The sequence below is a fragment of the Crotalus tigris genome, unplaced genomic scaffold, assembly GCF_016545835.1.
Source record: "Crotalus tigris isolate CLP2741 ecotype Arizona unplaced genomic scaffold, ASM1654583v1 scf7180000018612.917631, whole genome shotgun sequence".
NCBI classification, from domain to species: domain Eukaryota; kingdom Metazoa; phylum Chordata; class Lepidosauria; order Squamata; family Viperidae; genus Crotalus; species Crotalus tigris.
The window spans coordinates 152661-170830 of record NW_024097107.1 but is presented as its reverse complement, the minus strand read 5'-3'; the positions used below and the strand labels follow the sequence as shown (position 1 = coordinate 170830).

Below are 18170 nucleotides of genomic sequence, written 5' to 3'. Positions count from 1 at the left end.
GCAATATTCCCCATGGAGCTCACCATCTTGTAGGTGTTCCAGTGCTTCCAAAAAGGAGCATCAGTGCTGAAAATCTGCTTTAGGTGGTTAAGCTGCCATGTTTGATGCAATGCATCACTTCTTGCCCACAAAACCGGGCCATACCCAGCACTGGTTCTCTCTTCTGATAATATATGTAACCTACATAACTCTTTAAGAGTATATTTCAATCCTGGGAATTTAGCAATAGCAATAGCACTTGGACATATATGCTGCTTTACAGCACTCTCTGGGCAGTTTATAATGTCAGTACATTGTACCCAACCATCTGAGTCCTCATTTTACCAACCTCAGGAAGATGGAAGGCTGAGTCAACCTTGAGCTCCGTCAGAATCGAACTCCAGGACTGTGGGCAGTTTGCTTGTAATACTACATTCTAGCCACCAGGGTTGGGTCTAAGAGGACTCGCCCCGGTATAATTCACTCCGGCCAACTTGCTGCGGGACAAAAATTACATAATATAAAAGAAATGATGAAATAGAATCATTAAAAGAGAGGATGCAAAAGGAGGGACAAAACCAGTAGTGGGATTCAGCCAGTTTGCACCACTTCAGCAGAACCGGTAGCTAATTTTTTGTTGCCCAGGCCCAGGACTTGGACTTCTGGAAGTGGCATCCACCCAGAGAACCAGTTGTTCACATATTTCAATCCCACCACTGGACAAAATAAAATGTGAATGGCAAAAATTAAAATGAAATTGTAATTATTTTAAATAATTAAATAAAATTATTGAATTATCCTGCGATGAATTTTCTGGTAGGAATTTGGCCGCAACGAATTGTCCCGTGGCAAGTTGGCTGTAGCAAGCTGGTCATGCCAAATTGGCCGTGGCAAATTGGCCATGGCGAGTTGCCCCATTCTGCCAGGATTAGTGGGAAAGTAACAGAGGTGAAGGAAACCTGGACTATATTGCTCCATCCAGGATACATCCAGGGCTGTTTCTCAGTTTCAGCAAGCTGGACAAGGAAGAGACTAGGAATACCAGTACATATAGTCCTCAATTTAAGACTGTAATTTAGCAGGCCAATTGCAGTTGTAAGTCGTGGTCATAAAGCAGGTGACCATGCGATCAGACCTGTTTTCACTTTTGTGGTGGCCGTTAAATGAATGTGGCTATCATTAAACGAATGTAGTGATTGTAAAGTGAACTCATTGTTCACTTTGGGGTGATTTTTCCTGGAAACCAGGAGTAACCACTGTTTTTTTTGGCAAAAACGATGTAAATCATGGTCATATGACTGTAAGGTGGAGTAAACTATGGCAAATGTGGGCCAGTTGCCAAGTGCTCCAAAATGCAGCTCCATGAAGGGGGGGGGGGAAGGAAATCAGGATATCAAAACATAGTGTGTCCCTTTCGGGGGGGGGGTCTATCGAAACTTTGAATGGTCATAAGTTGACGATCACTTGTAGCTAGGTATATTAATGACAAATTCCTGCAGTAGAAGAGAGGAACCTGCTTTTGGCAATCACAAATATGAACTAATCAAAAGCTACTATAACCTGATTTTGTTTTTCTAGCCGAAACTACAAAGTTAGCTCAACTCTGAGGACAATACTGTGTTTCCTCAAAAATAAGACCCGGTCTTAATTCTTTATATATATTTTTGCCTCCAAAAGAGGCACCAGGTCTTATTTTCGGGGTATGTGTGTGTGGCTTTTCCACTCACTTCTGGCACCGACAGACCCGCCCAGCCGGGCCACTTCTTCTGTGGCCAAAGGAGCAGCTTCACTCTGCAGCTGAGAATGGAGTTCTGGTCTGCATTTTGCCGTCAGAGGCCTTTCTGGAAGTCCTGTGCAGCCAAGAACCAAGCTACGGATTGAAACCATAGCTCAGTTCTCGGCTGCACAGGCCTTCCGGAAAGGCCCCTGACTGCAAAATGGAGGCCGAGCTCCATTCTCAGCTGCAGAATGAAGCTGCTCCTTTGGCCCCAGAAGAAATGGGCAAGCCAGGCAAGTGTCAATCCATGGGAGGTCTGGCTATAATGGCAAGCTCCATCCCCGCCCTAGCTTGATTTTTAGGGCCTATTTTTGGGGTAGGGCTTATATTAGGCCCACCCCCCCAAATTCAAGCTAGGCTAGGGCTTATTTTCAGGGAAACACGGTAGCTGTTGCCAAGGGTGGAAAAATGTATAATCATCTTTCATTTAATTACAGCAGTCCCCAAATGGATATCCAGTAAAATAAGCTCAATTACAAGCAATCCTTAGTCTTAAGAGCAATTAGAAAACTAGAACTTTGCACTGGAAAGTTTGAGGTTTGGACTTTGGGTATCTCCATTTATTAAAAGTCCGTTTTTCTCATTGATAATACCACAAAGGCTTTAAATTGACTGTAAATCTAGCAAGATTATCCAAAAGTCAGCCTTGTTATTTTTAATAAAGTTTACTCTTGGGTTAAGTATATATAAAACTGAAGGCTAAATAATGAGTTTTATCATCAATGCAGTTTTATGAGGTATAATATATGCAGTTAATTTGGGGAATAAACTATGTCATTTCCCAGGCACCCTCTAGCAACTTACAAACTATATCACTAAATATCATAATGTGTAGATACACAGATTTGTAACCTCTGGTCTAATCTTAATAATCCAAACAAGTGAAACTGTTCCAAATAAATGTGATAAAACTGGTGCCAGAATGTGTGAAGCATTTAAGCTGGTCAATACAAAATTTTAATATGGTTTGTATTATTTCTACTCTAATCAAAATACTGTTAACCTATTATGAATTTCATTGCTTTCTGCCCGAACTATCTCAAAAGGCAGTGGTGAAAGTTCTGCACATCAGAATTGTTTCAAAGAGCATGTGCAGGACATCAGTCTGTTTCCCTCAAACTCAAGATGCATCTGGGACTATACAGAGATGTATTATTTGATGTTATATATACAGTGATGCCTATCTTCACCTGACAATTTCAGCATCCATTAACTGTACAGTATAGGTGGTACCTTGCTCAATAGTAGTAACTGTGAGAGGGATCTCGGAGTCCTAGTAGACAATCACTTAAATATGAGCCAGCTTTTGCAACCTTCTGACAAGCAAAGTGAATGGGATAGCCAGATTCACTAAACTGTGTTACTAACTTAACTGCCAGATTCACTTAACAATTGTGGCAAGATTGCAAAATAGGGCATTTCATTTAACAAATCTGTTGCTTAGCAACATAAATTTTGGGCTCAATTGTGGCCTTAAGTCCAGGATTACTTATTACCTTTATTATGATTCCAAAGGGATGTGTGTGTGTGTGTGTGTGTGTGTGTGTGTGTGTGTGTGTGTATACGTGTATGGCAAGAAGTGTAAAAAAAATGCTACCCAGTTCTAGCAGGATCTTTTACAAGACTCTTCCACTGAGTTTCAGATTCTGGAATAAACAATCCTAATTTTAAGAAGTCAGCCTCCCACAACGTCAAAGCTGACACCAGCTGGAGCATATAAAAACTCAGATCAGTGCCAGATTGGAAGATGTGGAGAGAGACCACGGAATATCCTGGAGTCGGACATGACTGAATGGTTAACATCATCATCACCCTCCCATGAGGTCTGAAATCCTGGATCTCACACTACTGTGTTGCATCTTGTAACTTTTTATGTCCTTTTCCTTTGATCTATTTAGAATAGAATAGAGCTGGAAGGGACCTTCTAGTCCAGCCCCCTGCTCAAGCAGATCCTATACCAGTGATGGCAAACCTTTTAGAGACCGAGTGCCCAAAAAACGCCCCGCCCCCAGCCTGCCCCCCATTCTGCCTGCCCCCCCGCTCCACCCTCATCCTGCCCGTTCTCAGGGCCATCCACGGCCCGCGGCGGATCGCCCAGGTGTCCACGCCCTCTGCCCGCACCCCGCAGCATCATCTGCTGCCCAGCTGCCATGTGTTTGGCTGCGCTGCTCTGCCCAAGCCACACCCAGGGCTCTCCTCGGGGGGGGGCTGCTGATGAGGGGGCTGCAGGGGGAGGCGGGGCTGGGGCGACGGCATGTGTGCCCACAGAGAGGGCTCCGAGTGCCACCTCTGGCACCTGTGTCATAGGTTCGCCACCACTGTTCTATACCATTTCAAATAAATGACTGTCTAGTTTCTTCTTAAAATTCTCCAGTAATGGGGCACCCACGATTTCTGAAAGATAGCTATGATTAATTATCCTCACTGTTAGGAAGTTTCTCCCTTAATTCCAGATTGCTTCTCTCTTTGGTCAGTTTCCAATCATTGTTTCTTGTCCTGCACTCTGGTGCTTTGGAGAATAATTTGACCCCCCCCTTCTTTGTGGCAGCCCCTCAAATACTGGAACACTGCTATCATGTCACCCGTTTCTTCTCTTCATTAAACTAGACATACCCAATTCCAGCAACCGTTCCTTACATGTTTTAGTCTCCAGGTCTTTGATCATCTTAATTGCTTTTCTCTGAACTTTTTCCAAAGTCTCAACATCTTTTTTCTAGTATGGTAACCAAAATTGGTTGCAGTATTCCAGGTGTGGTCTTACTAGGTTTTTATAAAGTGGTACTAATACCTCACGTGATCTTGATTCTATGGCTGTTTATAGAACCCAGATTGTATTAGCTTTTTTGGCTGTTGCTTCACACTGCTGGCTCATATTCAAGTGATCATCCACTAGGTCTCCAAGGTCCCTCTCACAGTTACCATTTTTGAGCCAGGTCTCATCTCATCTGTATTTATACATTTAATTTTTCCTGCCTAAATATAGGCAGGAAAATAACTGTGCTTTTCTCCACAGTAAAATTCATTTTGTTGGATAGGGCCCATTGTTCAAGTTTGTAAAGATCTTTTGGGACCCTGAGCTTGTCTTCTGGACTGTTGGCTATTCCTGCCAGTTTAGTGTCATCTGCAAATTTGATGAGTTCCCCTTCTATTCCTTCATCTAAGTCATTTAGGAAGATATTGAAGAGTACTGGGCCTAAGACGGAGCTTGGTGGTACCCCACTGCTTACTTTTCTCCATGTGGGTATAGTACCATTGAGGAGAGCTCGCTGAGTACGGTTTGTCAGACAGCTACACATCCATCTGGGAGTGATGTTGTCTATTCCACCTTTTCCTGGCTTACCAAGGAGTAGGTTGTGTCTACTAATTTAGTCACTTTATCAAAGAATGAAATAAGATTGGTTTGGCATAATCTGTTTTTAACGAACCCGCAAAACTGCACCTATTCGGTAAAGCAACTGAAGGCTGGACAAGAAGCAACGGATGGAGACTAATCAAGGAAAGAAGCAACCTAGAACTAATGAGAAATTTCCTGACAGTTAGAACAATTAATCAGTGGAACAACCTGCCTCCAGAAGTTCTGGGTGCTCCAGCATGTTTTTAAGAAGAGACTGGACAACCATTTGTCTGAAGTGGTATAGGGTTTCCTGCCTGAGCAGGGGGTTGGACTAGAAGACCTCCAAGGTCCTTCCAACTGTTATTCTGTTACATCTCCCCAGCCAATAAAAAAGCATACCGAGTGATTTTTTCAAGTTAAGTATTTTATTATCAAAATTATTACATCTCTTGTGAAAGTTCAAATATTACAGCACAGTGTACAACTCCACTTGAGGGTAGCGCTGCAGCCCCCGCCCTCCCGACTTCCCGGCTGACTCCTCTCCTTCCCAGCACCCTGAACAGTGCTTCACCTCTGCCTGCTTTTCTCCAGACGGATCCTTGCAACGGAAAGAGCAAGCTCGACATGATGGGAAAAGGGAGGCTGCAAAGGCCCGGTGAAGCTGACACCCTTTTATACAGTATATAGGACACCCGCTTTCTGGGTGACAAGTTCCATTCCCCCAACACGCTCACAGCCAGATACTTTGAGGAAAGATTTCTTGTTTCTTCTTTTCCACTTCTGATATTTTTTTTAAAAAAGTCTCCTCTAAATTGAATGAAGAACACCTGATTTCAATGAGTTAGAGAAACCTGTAACAGCCCTAATTAAAAATGCAAATGAAAAACAAAAAAAAAACAAAAAATAATAATAATAATTTTTGCTTCTGAGAAAGGAAGGGAAGACATGCTCATGGCATCATCTTGTCGAAGAGGGAAGGAAAAGGTCCGTGGCAGCACTTGGGTTAGACCTGCCTGATATTTGCTAACCTACTATGGTTATAACTGAATATAAAATTAGATAAATAAAAACACACGCTTGAAGAGTAAACAAGTGAGAAAAGCTGGCAACTGTATGGAATCGGACAGCGCAACCAGTGGGGCTGGAAGTGCTGTTGGACCTCAAAGAGGTGGTAGCAGGAGCCTCACGTGCGCGCGCGCACACACACACACGCAAGGACACGCCTGACAAGGGCAGCCGTGTCACGACCCAGACGGGGCGCTTCTCTCACCATCATCCACAGACTACACAATCAGACTACACAACAACTTATATCACACAAAGCTGTTCCCTGCAACAAGCTACCCTCTTCACGTGGCAGAACGTTGACGACACTCCATTGTGAAGTACAGCTTGCCCAAGACTTGGTTCTGTGAGTGATGTCGTCATTGCAGCAATATTCACTTGCGCATCCTGTCTTCTCTCTCACACACACGGACTCATACTTGAGCGGACGCACACAGACACACAGAGACAGACATACGTACGTACATACACACACTACCACCAGCCCTATCCCATGAGTCTCTGCCCAGAGCCTGGACACAATAAATGCTCTTGCTTACAACTGGAATGATCAGAATGGACTACACCCCCCCCTCCCCAACCCAGAATGTTCTGGGAACCCAACTCTGCAGAGAGCACTTTGGGATTTTTTTTTTAAAGGAATAGCCCCGCCCACCCACCCCCAATCGCCCTTCCCTAATGTTCTGATTTGCACGGTTTCTTATTCAAGCTTACCTACCTGCCCAGGTGACTACAAACTAAGGGCACAGGCAGGAGACAGAGGCCATGCCACTCAGCACCCATTTGCTTTCTCTACAACGTACCCAGGCATCGTGGCGATGCTTTGCTACAGGCTCTGCCGCCACCACCGCTGCCACTTCCACCGCTGCCGCCGCCACTTTCTCCTCGTTTTCAGGGCCAGGGGGTGGCTGGCAGTGCTTTCGCTCGCTTGTACATCCCGAAGCCTCGGCCTCTGGCCCTTCGCCGTTCCAGCATCCTTCCTTTCAAGCTACTGCTGGAAGGAACAGTAGGCAATTCAGTCCTGCCCTATGAAAGGCCTGTCTGAGTCTTTACGCCTGACCCTGGAAGCTGCTGCAGTCTGTACGGGTGAATGCTGCCTCCTCCCCCTCGGTGGGAGTAGTGCTGCGAGTTGGAAAGTGCTGCGGTGGCGGTGGTGGCTTTGGAGCTCGGGTAGAGAGCGGGTTGCCCGGAAGCGGGAGGGTTGATAGTCCGTAAGTCCGACTGAGGGGGCCTGGAGGAAGAAGTGCAGCTGGCAGTTCCCATGCAGGGATGCGACCCTGATTCAGAGGACGGCAAACAGTCTGCAACTGTCGAATGGGCAGGACTAGGAGCAGCGGTGGTGGGACAGTTCTTCTTCAAGACTCCGCTGACAGGATGGTGCTGGTTGCTGTAATACCCAGAGGTCCCTGCAAACAGAGCCGTAGAGTCCGTGGAGCCCGACGGGGTGGAGGACATGGAGGATTCCGAAGAGCTGAGGGAGGGAAGGTGTCCGCTTCTCTGGGACTGAGGCCGGTAGCTGTATCCAGGGGATGGAATAGGATGTCCTCGGTACGGTGAGGAGCTCTGAAGAAGAGTCTGAGATTCTGTACGTGGACTGTCAGACTGCAAGAGCTGGGAGGGAAAAAAACCCCAAAACACAGTAACATTATATTCAGCTGTAGCTTGCCCACCTCCACAAGCCTCTTAAGAAAGTCTGGATCAGGGAACTCCAAACCTTTTGAACCAGAACATAGGCCTGGAATCCAGCATCGTGACCTGGATGCGCCTACAAAATGGCTGCAAGAGGTGGAGATGGGACAGTCACCAAACGTTCTTTGGAATGGAGCAGAAAGGAAACGGGTAAAGCTGTTGCCCACCATCCTCCTCTAGCTCCCCAGGATGCGTCCCCCAACCTCCCATTTACATGTTAGTTCTCAATATGGGGGGGGAAGGTGTTTCCAAAGAGCCATTTGTTACAGGCAGTCCTCTACTTACAACCACAATTGAGCCCAACGTTTCTGTTCTTAAGTTGAGTTTTGCTCCATTTTATGACTTCTCTTGCTCCATTTTATGACTTCTCTCTCTTGATGGCGAACCTTTTAGACACCTCCTGCCCAAAACCACTCCGCCCCCTGCCCCGCCCACCCCACCTCCTGCCCAACCCATTCTGCCCTGCCCACCGCAGGACCACTTACCGCCTCCACGGCCTGCCAAGATCGCCCAGGCAGCCCTACAGCACCATGGCGGCCATGCAGCAGATGCTGCTGTGGGGGCGGAGTCTTGTACCTGCTGCCCGGCTGCCATGTCCTTGGCTGCACGTCTCTGCACGGGCCACAACCGGGGGCGACTGTCCTCTGGGGGGGGGGATGCTGGTGAGGAGGGGGCTGGGGCGACGGCGCGCGTGCCCACAGAGAGGGCTCTGAGTGCCGTCTCTAGCACGCGTGCCATAGGTTCGCCACCACTGGGCTAAGGGAATCACTGCAGTTGATAACTTAGTAACCCGGTTGTTAAGTGAATCTGGCTTCCCCATGGACTTTGCTTATCAGAAGGTTGCAAAAGGGGATCACGTGACCTTGGGAATACAGCAACGGACGTTAAGCGAACCTGTTGCCAAACATCTGAATTTTGATCACGTGATCCTGGGGATGCTGCAAAGGTTGTAACTGTGGGAAAGGGTCGTAAGCCCCCCTTTTTTCTCTACCGCTGTAATTTTGAACTGTCACTAAATGAACTGTTGTAAGCCGAGGACTACCTGTATTGGTATTTTCTAAAACGAGGGCATTTAAAAGATTGGGAAAGGCTGGGTACCTTGTGGAAAACTTAGAAGAGTGATGAATTGCTACGGATAGAGACTTTAATACCCAAACTTGCTACTGCTTCTCCTACCTGGTAGCTGTATCGAGAAGGACTGTAAACAGCTGGGCCCTTGAAGGAAGAACTGACCGATTCTGATACGTCTCCTTCTACAGCATCTAGGAAACCAACCAGAGAGATAAGTATAAAGAAGGCATATTCTTTCCTGGATCAGGCAATTAAGTGACAAGAGTCACTTCCCTGAGACAGGCATCTGTAGAGAATGAATGAATGAATGAATGAATGAATGAACGGACATTCATTCACTCATCTTGTATGCCACTGCAATCATTCAGATTCTTGGCAATTTACAGCAAAGAAATATATAACAATGCAGTGAAAAGATTTGTAGTAAGAAAGGCTGCCTAAATTAGAACAAATTAATAAAATATCAAAGCAAATATCCGATGGTGTTTTTTTAAAATAGAAATAAGGTGAGAAAGCTAATTCCTGAGAGGAAATGTAACCTCAAGAAACTTAAAGCCTGAGCAAGGTATTGGAGGCAGAGGGGTACTAGAGAATATTTGGATGTCATGAGAACAGTGAGATACAGGAATGGGAAGGCACACCACAACATAGTTAATTGTCCTTCCTTTGGCCCACTTTGTCATGTCAACAGGAAGAAAGGGAATAACTACTGGAACAGTAATAGCTCCAGAGCAGGGGTACCAAACTGCCGGCCCACAGGCCGGACGTGTCAGACGGAAGCTGCCCCCACCCCATTGCCAGCAATAGCAAAACTGTTCCGATACGTTGCGCGACATCACGTGACGTCGTGAGTTTGACATGTCTGCTCTAGAGCAGTTCACAGCAATGAAAACAAGCTGCTTTATAAATTCTACCCTGCACCTCATTTTATGTTTCTCTTCCCATGACCATACTATGGGGTGGAACACGGGGGAAAAAAATACACCCTTCATTCAAAACGATGCCAACGTTGATTTGATTAGGATTTTTTGAACAATCTTTTATAACTAGGATGTCTAAGATGGCTGCTCCTTATTTAAGTAGGACAACTGTGACTGTGACCTGCTACTGTATGGGATCAAGTGGCTACTTCTTGTCAGCCATGTGGTGTTCTTATGATTCCTTTATATTTATAACAATGGGAAAAAAAGTCTTTTTTGCCAAATCAAAAGATGATTTTGCAGACCGTATATTCCAGGAAAGCCTTCCTTTTTTTGCAGAAAATTCAGACCTAGAGATGACTGTTAACAGACAGCTGCGTAGTATCTTTAGAAACCCGCCTGCTTCAAGTGGGTTGGATATTTCATGGGGAAGTGGCTCCACAGAGAAGAATGACGCCACAAGGAGAGTCCTAACGTATTTTTCGGCTTTCCAAGGAGATTCATTCTCAGGGCTCCTTTCTGATATATTATTCTCTCACTTACCTACTTCTCTCTCTCCTACGCTGTCTCGAGAAGGCGAGGGTTCTCCTCGCGGACATATTTTAGCACTGCTACGTAAAACCTTCTCCAAAATGCCACGTCCTTCTCGAAGTCGCTCAACAGAAGTGGGCACCATCCTTTAACACGAGACAGAGAGAGAACATGAAAAAAAAAAAAGAGTGAATATGGGAATTTCACGTTTTGGGGCAAATAAACTGTTACTTGGTTTTCATAAATGCACAAACGGTAATTTTAAGGCTTATAAATACAATAAATTTCATGTTATTTATTGAAAACATTCGTTTCTAGGGTGGGATCAGGTCCCTATACATACTCGCACATGCAGTTGATGCCATGTTGTTGGCTGAAGACCCAGACGACTTGCAATAAATATTAGACCTACTGCAAAATGCAGTGTGGACTATGGGATCTCAAAACCAATGCACTCCAGGAGAATGGAGGGAGGGAAGGGGAGCTTGAGAAAGTCATATTGGATGAAATGGGCAAGATTCCCAAAAAAGAGAGGCAAAACTTTTAAACAACAAAAGGCCATGTGTGAAGCACTATATGGGTCTGATGGAATCAAGGATGCCTTTGCAAGGAGAGAATGGCATGAAAAGGTACAGTGGTCTGGTGAGAAGCCAAATTGATTATGTGCTATCAAGTCATTTTTGACTGATTCCTATCAACTATGTAGATTTTCCTCCATGACAATCCATCCCTAACTTGTAATTTCAAGTATTGCAAAAGTGCATTAATTGCTACCGTAACTGAATCCATCCATCTTCCTGCTGATTATCCCCTTCTTTCCTTTCCTTTCCTTCTATCTTTCCCAGCATTTCTGGGAGATTATGAGCTCTAATCCCTCTTTAGGTATGAAAGCTGGCTGGGTGATTTTGGGCTACTCTCCCAGCCCAACACACCTCACAGGTTGTTGTGGGGAAAATAGTAGGAAGGAGGAGTATTGTATTTGACACCTTTATAGAAATAATAAAGGCAGGATAAGAATAAATAAATAAATCACAACTTTTTGCAGAGAGTTGGGTCTTTATATAAAGTGCCCAAAGTGGGATAATTGAGTCAGGCCATTTGTGTTTCCAATAAGAACTCTCTGTTGACTTGTCTGATAATAAATATGTTTTCTTGGTTGTCCACAGTATCCCCTGGAGTCTTCAAAGGTGTCAATACACAACTTTTGCTTCCATTTAGAGTGTCATAGGGAATATATAGTGTTCTTGTGCAATTCTAATCTTTGTAGAAAGAGAGGCAACATGGCATTTGAGTATCTTTTCCAAGGCCTTCGCTGTTGCTCTACCAAATGTTATTCTGTGTAACGCTTCCTCCTTTACTGCTTCTTCCTTTTTACTGTTGACGGTTGAGCCTAAAAGGCAGAAGGCATCCACCACTTGGATTGGATCTTCATTGTTAGCTTTAATCTGGCTATTCTATCTCCTGTCATTAGTCATTTAGTCTTTTTTATATTTAATTTTATTTCTATTTTTTTTCTCTATGCTCTTTGACTGTCAGTATTAGGGTTTGCAGATTTTATTTATTTATTTATTTTGGCTATCAGGATAGTGCAATTTCTTCCTCCAGTTTTAAAATCACACCCATCTTCTTCTCAAAAGCTAAATATGGGGAGTCGTCACTTACTGATCATTAATTCAGAAACCGTTCAGTCAAAACAGCGGAGAACAAGGAGACTTAGGACCGGTGGTTGAAGTTGCAATCATTGCAGCAATCCTGTGTTCACGTGACTTGTGATTCGGGGGCTTGGCAACCTGTACACATTTACCACAGTCACAGCATCCTGTGGGGACCACACAATCGCCATTTTGTGACTTTTACAGCTGGCTTTTCAACCGGGGAAGCCAATGCAGAAGCCGGCATAAAGTTGCACGTTCTGGCCATGCGACATTATGTTTTATGACCCACTTAATGGCTGCAGCTGGAACTGACATAAGCTGGGCATGGCCACGTGACTTTTCACTTTATGACTGTGTCACTGAGTGATGGAATTGCCAGTCCCAATTACAATCAGCAAGTGAGAACTATTTTTCTTCCGTCGTGGCCCAGGGTCTTCAATTTCTTATTTATTACTCCCTTTCTACGCTTTGCACAATGTTGCTTAACCCGATGGGTATGTGGGTACCTCGTAATCAATTCTCAGAACCAAGCTCTCAAGCCAGGCTTGTCCTCAGAGAGGCAGATCACGGGGGAAGATATTCTGCCTAGCCCTTTCACTGCTATTTGTGTTTTCTTGTTTAGAGAGGCTGTAAAGGCCAGTTCCCAGGCACAGAGATCTCACACCCACCATTTGTGCTCAATAGGTCACTCTGGTTCCATAGGGTAAACTCCTCTTGTGAGGGAAGAGGGGCAGGAAGACTGATTCTTGCCGGGAACCCCTTCGGTTGCATGCCTGCTGTAGGATTTCCACAGAATGACGTATTGGCTACTGGAAAGCCAATCTGCCCTTGTGCTGCCTGTAAGAAAAGCTGAGCACTGAGGGATTCTTCCTCAGACTAAGATAATACAATGTTAGCAGTCCTAGAGGTAATCACTTGGCCAATAACGTCAGCTACGCTGGGCAAGATTATCCTGCTGCATCGAACTGAGGGGTTTTTAGATAGAGGATGGGAATTACACACGTTTCCTTCTAAAGACTGGGTAAAAACAAGCACTCGCTTACCACCGACTGCTGATGCTGTCATGCGGTTTGCAGTGACCAGTTGCTCTTGGCTCCGGGGGGCTCACTTCCTCCAGGTGAGTCAGGGAGGAGTGTGAGGGGGAGAAGCCATGTTGTGGAGACGATAGGGTGTGACCCCCGGAGCCTGGCACAGCACCAACGTCCACATCTGCCCCAGAGCTGCTGCTGCTGCTGCTACTTAGTCGATTAGCTGTCACTGTGCATCTGGCAGAATCCCCTCCCTCCTTGGCCTCTTGCTTTCGTTTGCGGTACTCCAGCAGAGATACCTAGGAGGGAAAAACTATTATCAGTCTAGCTGACGCCAAGTTTGAGCAAGTTAAGGTTAAATCAGGTTATGGTGACTGTTTTGACTGCAAATCACTACAAATGCCATAGAACTAGATTTGGAATTAGCCTAGCAACTGAGCTTTGTTCAAATTTCAGATTAGGCTCACTTAATAAAAAAAAAAAAAAACCCATTTCCTAGGATGACAGGAAACCCACAAGCAAAAGCACAGCAGAAAATGAACGACGTGCATCCTACAAATACCTCTCCCGAAATGAATGATTTATCTACGCTATTCATAAATTTCTCAGCTACCGTTTTTTATCAGAATGTTTATGCGCTCATTCTTCTTTCAGAATCTTCCGTGAGGTAATTTTACAAGCCCCAGTTCACCCTTTTATGCTACTTCCCTTGCTCTCCTCCTTCAGGGAGTGATCATTTCTGCTTTACCCTCTCCTTTTCCTTCCCCTTATTTTTTTTTCCTCCCCCCACACACACTCACCTTTTTTCTCTGTGGAGGGTTCTGGGGGGCAACTTTGACTCCTTCACAAGTTCTCTCACCACAATGGGCCGCTGGGCCATGTACTGCCTCTTTAAGAATGGCCTGCTCGTGTCTGCCAAAGTATCCCTCTGCAGGAGAACTGCAGCTGCCCGTATCTGGATTCAGAAGCTTCCCATCGGCCATCTGGGGAGACTCTCTTAATAATCCATCGGCCCGGGGCATCGCGTTCAAAGGGGAAAAGGCATACATTAGGTTAAACTCTGTCCGAAAAGCTTGGTCAGAGTTTCTGAGCAGAGTCTGGGACTCCCCGCTCTTTCCCAGGAAGCTGGTATCGGAGGGCTGGGACGCTGGATCAGAATGCCCCGTGGCAAGTAACGAAGGTCTCTCTAGGCAGTTGTGAGCATCGGCGTCCAGGTATCCTGCCTTTGGTGTGTCCAGGTCTGTCCTGAGGCAGAGCTAGAATAGCCAACGGGGGGGGGGGGCATGGGAGGACAGGGAAGAAAAGGGTATCAAATAGGGGAGAGAACCGGGGAGAAGGGGCACAAAAAGAGAGAAAAAGAAACAAGAGAGAAAATGAAATAGTTGCCCTTTTGGCAAAACAGCACACATTACTTTCCCACTACTTGCTCCCTTAACCTGCTGCAGTCTTTCTGCTTTTTTATCTGTTCTTCTACCTGCACAGTCCATTTTTTGTCCCCCTCTAGGCAGCAGATTCTGCACATTCTCAGGGTCCCTCCCAATCTGGGTTGGAAATATTAATGCCCCCAAAATGGCCTTGGTGGTTTTTTTTTTTTTTTTTTTTAGCAAGGTCACCCATTTCACATATAACATCACAACCATTTCAATAAAAGGGGAAGAATCAACACAAATTTCAAGGCAAGCAACTGTGCCACGCACCGGATGTTCTGATCAACCGGCTACTTTACGGTACAATTATTACAACCACGCAGCACGAGCACACTTTTTTCCTCACACCACATCATTCAGAAATCTCAACACAGAGACTGACAAGAGTAGATGGTAGAGTACAAGAAGCAACCACTAGATGATGGAATCCTGGGTGGTTCTCTACATAAAATGTGTTAGCGGTCATAATGAGAAGATTCCTTTATAGGAATTTTTCCCGAATATTGGTAGAATTGTTTTAAAGACAAGCAAGAGATAAGATGTGATGTGTTCTAATCAAAAGAGATGATTCTTTTGCAATCTGTACTTCTCCCCCCTTTTCCATTGCTTTCAAGCCCCATCTTGATCCAAAACTATTATAAAAGGTCTCTAGTTACCTCAGAAGAATTAAGATCTCTGGGCCTCTAATCTCTCAACCTTGGCAATTTTAAGACTTGTGGACTTCAGCTCCCAGGATTCCTCAGCCAAAATGGCTGGCTAGGGAATTTTGGAAGTTGAAGTACACACAGCTTAAAGTGGCCAAGACTGAGAAACACTGTTACAGACAGACTGTTCATTTTACTGTTTAAAATTTTTTTTAAAAAAATCTTTGAATTAATCTCTCCAGTCTAAAGCCATGCACAGATAGTGTACATTATCATTATCTCTAACCCATTTAGTCTCAAGAACAGCAGGCAGTGGAAAGCTGCTGTTGCCTGCTGGAAGTGTGTTGCCTATCACATGTATACTACTACATATCTTCTAGAGCAGGGGCGTCGAACTCGCAACGTCACATGACGCGACGTATCGTGACTTTTTTTCCATTGCCGGCAATGGGATGAGCGCCATTTTGGCATGATGCATCTGGCCCATAGGCTGGCAGTTTGACACCTCTGTTCTAGAGGTATATGCCATTTAACAGAATCTGTCTCTAGCTTTTTTTTTCCCTGCCATTTTGCAAAAGTTTTCATAGAGCATTTTCACCCCAATGCTTTGTTTGCAGGCTACCAACTTCAATTGCTGGTCTTCACTCAGCTAAAAGCGTCTCCCTTGAGGAAGGCTGAGGTTCTTTATGCAACTCAGCCTGCTTGCATTATATGTCACAGTTGAAGAGGTGGGGAAATGAGAATCACCCAGAAATGGCATTTTACTAAGCATGGTTCGGCATTAACAGGCTTCTATTAGTTATGGGTAGCCATCTTGGTTTGAAATAAGGGTAGACAAACATAAAGACCACATAGGGTATCCGGATGGGTTACAAAAACGAGAACACCATACAACAACAACAAAAAAAAAATTCAGTGTTTAGAATACAGGCACAGTGAACTGCAATCTTAAACAGCTTATTTTTAAGCAGAAACATTTAAGGCTAACCCCTCTGAGACTTTCCTAGTCTGCTGGCCAGCTCAGGCTTCTTAGTGGTAGAAACTTAGCTGGTGGTCACCAGGTTACAGAAGGCAGCCTTGAAAACTTGATAAACCCAATCACTGTCTTAAGCCTCTGACAATAGAAAGGCCATTTTTATCTTTATACCACATTTATGGCTGAATGACACAGTTTAATACTAGACAGTGAGGTAGAGCATCAGCATGCAGGTTGATAAGAACCTACACTATAATACCCGCTGCATCTGCAATAGCTAATCAAACCAATTATCCCTCCAAATTCTATGATGTTTTATCTCAGATCCCTCAAAATCTAAGGAAGGCTTCCTTTGTGTTCACTGACTGGCATTATTAAGCCTGAATTCAGAATTTGTATTTTGAAGAATTTGGACCTGGGGGGTAGAGCAGATGCAGAATAATCTTATGTTGTAATGAAACAAGGAGAATAAGCAGGGGCATTTGATCTTATGCTGTTTTAGTTCAGTTTTTCTCTCAGCTTCAGATGGATGGACTAGATACAGGGGTAAGCAACCTTGGCTCTTTTATGACTCGTGGACTTCAACTCCCAGAATTCCTGAGCCCGCCAAACTGAGGGGAAAGGGAGAGGTTTCCAAGCTGAGCCATGCTGGCTCAGGAATTCTGGGAGTTGAAATCCATGAGTCATAAAAGAGCCAAAGTTGCCTACCCCTGGACTAGAACATGTTACATTTCCCTGTTTTCTACCCAACTAGAACTACAAAGGAAGCTGACTAGAGTCCCTTCCTCCCCATTGACTTCCTTCTTCTCCTGCTGCTTCCCCCACCCCACCCCTCCTCCCCCTCAAGAACACACATTTGCTCAACACACAAACCAAGTGCACACACTCTCCCGCCTCCAATTGAGATGGTGTGATAACTACCTCGGGCGACAGGGACTCGGGCCTATGCGCAGGGGTACTCTCAGGGGAGGATACGTTCTAGGAGGGAAAAGCATCTTGTTATTCATCTAATTTTACAAGTCAAGAGGCAAAATAAAATAAAGTGAAAAAACAAAACAAAACAACAACCTCCAAGCTCAGAGGTTAGCCACAGCTATTCTGGAGCAAAACAAAACCAAAAAGAAAAATAAACTCTTCTGGGGAAGTCCTCAGGAGTTGTGGGGGGACGGGACTACAAACATTACACAGACTTTAGGAGAAGAGTTATCGTATCTCATGCTACAATGTCAGGCCCAAATCAAAGAAATCAGGATGCAGTCTTTTTTTTTTTTTTTTTTAATCTTATGTCTAGACCTCAGAAAGTCAGCCTCAACTAGCATAGGACCTTCTTGAATGACAAAACCCCAAACAAGCCCCTACTAATACACAGTCAAGTCAGAACTGACTTTACGTAGCCTTGCTGCCAGGGAGAGCTGAGGGAGGGACTGAGTGTAGGAGCTTGCTGGACTGAGCCAAAGGGATTGAGCCAGAGTGCTCCCAAAGAGGCCAAGAGGAAGCTTAGAAAGCAGGACATGGAAATGTTAACTTCTGGGTCTTGGGAACTCAGAAACCGGCACTCAGAGACAAACCTCCTGACACTGAAGGCAATGTGGAGCATTCGTGAATGAGTGAAGTATCATGCAGGAAAGGCTGTTTCTCCAACGGGCAACCCCAGTGGGCATGAAGTTAGCTTGCTTACTTCACGGTGAGAAGATGGATATGACATGTAAGAAAGGTTTCCGGGGGCACGCTATTACATTAAAACTTCCTTAATGTAAGCATCAAATTATTTAGATATATACAAGGGCTGGGGGTATTCTTTCCATCCTGTGTTGTAGGCTGTGGGGGATCAGGCTACCCTCAAACTCTGCTGCCAATCATGAAAATCAGGGAAGTGTTGTGGATTGAGTGCTGGATCAGGAGTGGGGAAAATGCGAATTTATATTCATACTGAACCATAATCTTCACTTTATGACTCCATGTGAGTCGTCATCTTATGACCTAACCCAGTGTTTCCCAAACTTGACAATTTTAAGGCATGAGGACTTCAACTCCCAGAATTCCACAGCCAGCAACGCTGGCTGTGGAATTCTGG

General features: G+C 44.9%; 1 protein-coding gene across 7 annotated transcripts in view; it reads right to left on the bottom strand.

Moving 5' to 3' along the window:
* Positions 1 to 6820: 6820 nt before the first annotated feature.
* The window catches only part of SETD5 (SET domain containing 5), a 69309-nt gene continuing 57959 nt past the window's right edge, over positions 6821 to 18170 (bottom strand). For 5 of the 7 annotated variants that reach the window (XM_039355138.1, XM_039355139.1, XM_039355137.1 and 2 more), the window contains 6 exons: positions 17018 to 17074; positions 13850 to 14305; positions 13065 to 13348; positions 10379 to 10512; positions 9021 to 9106; positions 6821 to 7766 (listed from right to left, as the gene is read on the bottom strand). In XM_039355138.1, coding sequence (XP_039211072.1) covers positions 7182 to 7766; positions 9021 to 9106; positions 10379 to 10512; positions 13065 to 13348; positions 13850 to 14305; positions 17018 to 17074 — 1602 coding nt within the window. In that variant the 3' untranslated portion in view covers positions 6821 to 7181. Of the gene's footprint in view, positions 7767 to 9020; positions 9107 to 10378; positions 10513 to 13064; positions 13351 to 13849; positions 14306 to 17017; positions 17075 to 18170 lie in introns of those variants that run through there. The other 2 variants (XM_039355140.1, XM_039355143.1) reach the window with 2 other exon arrangements.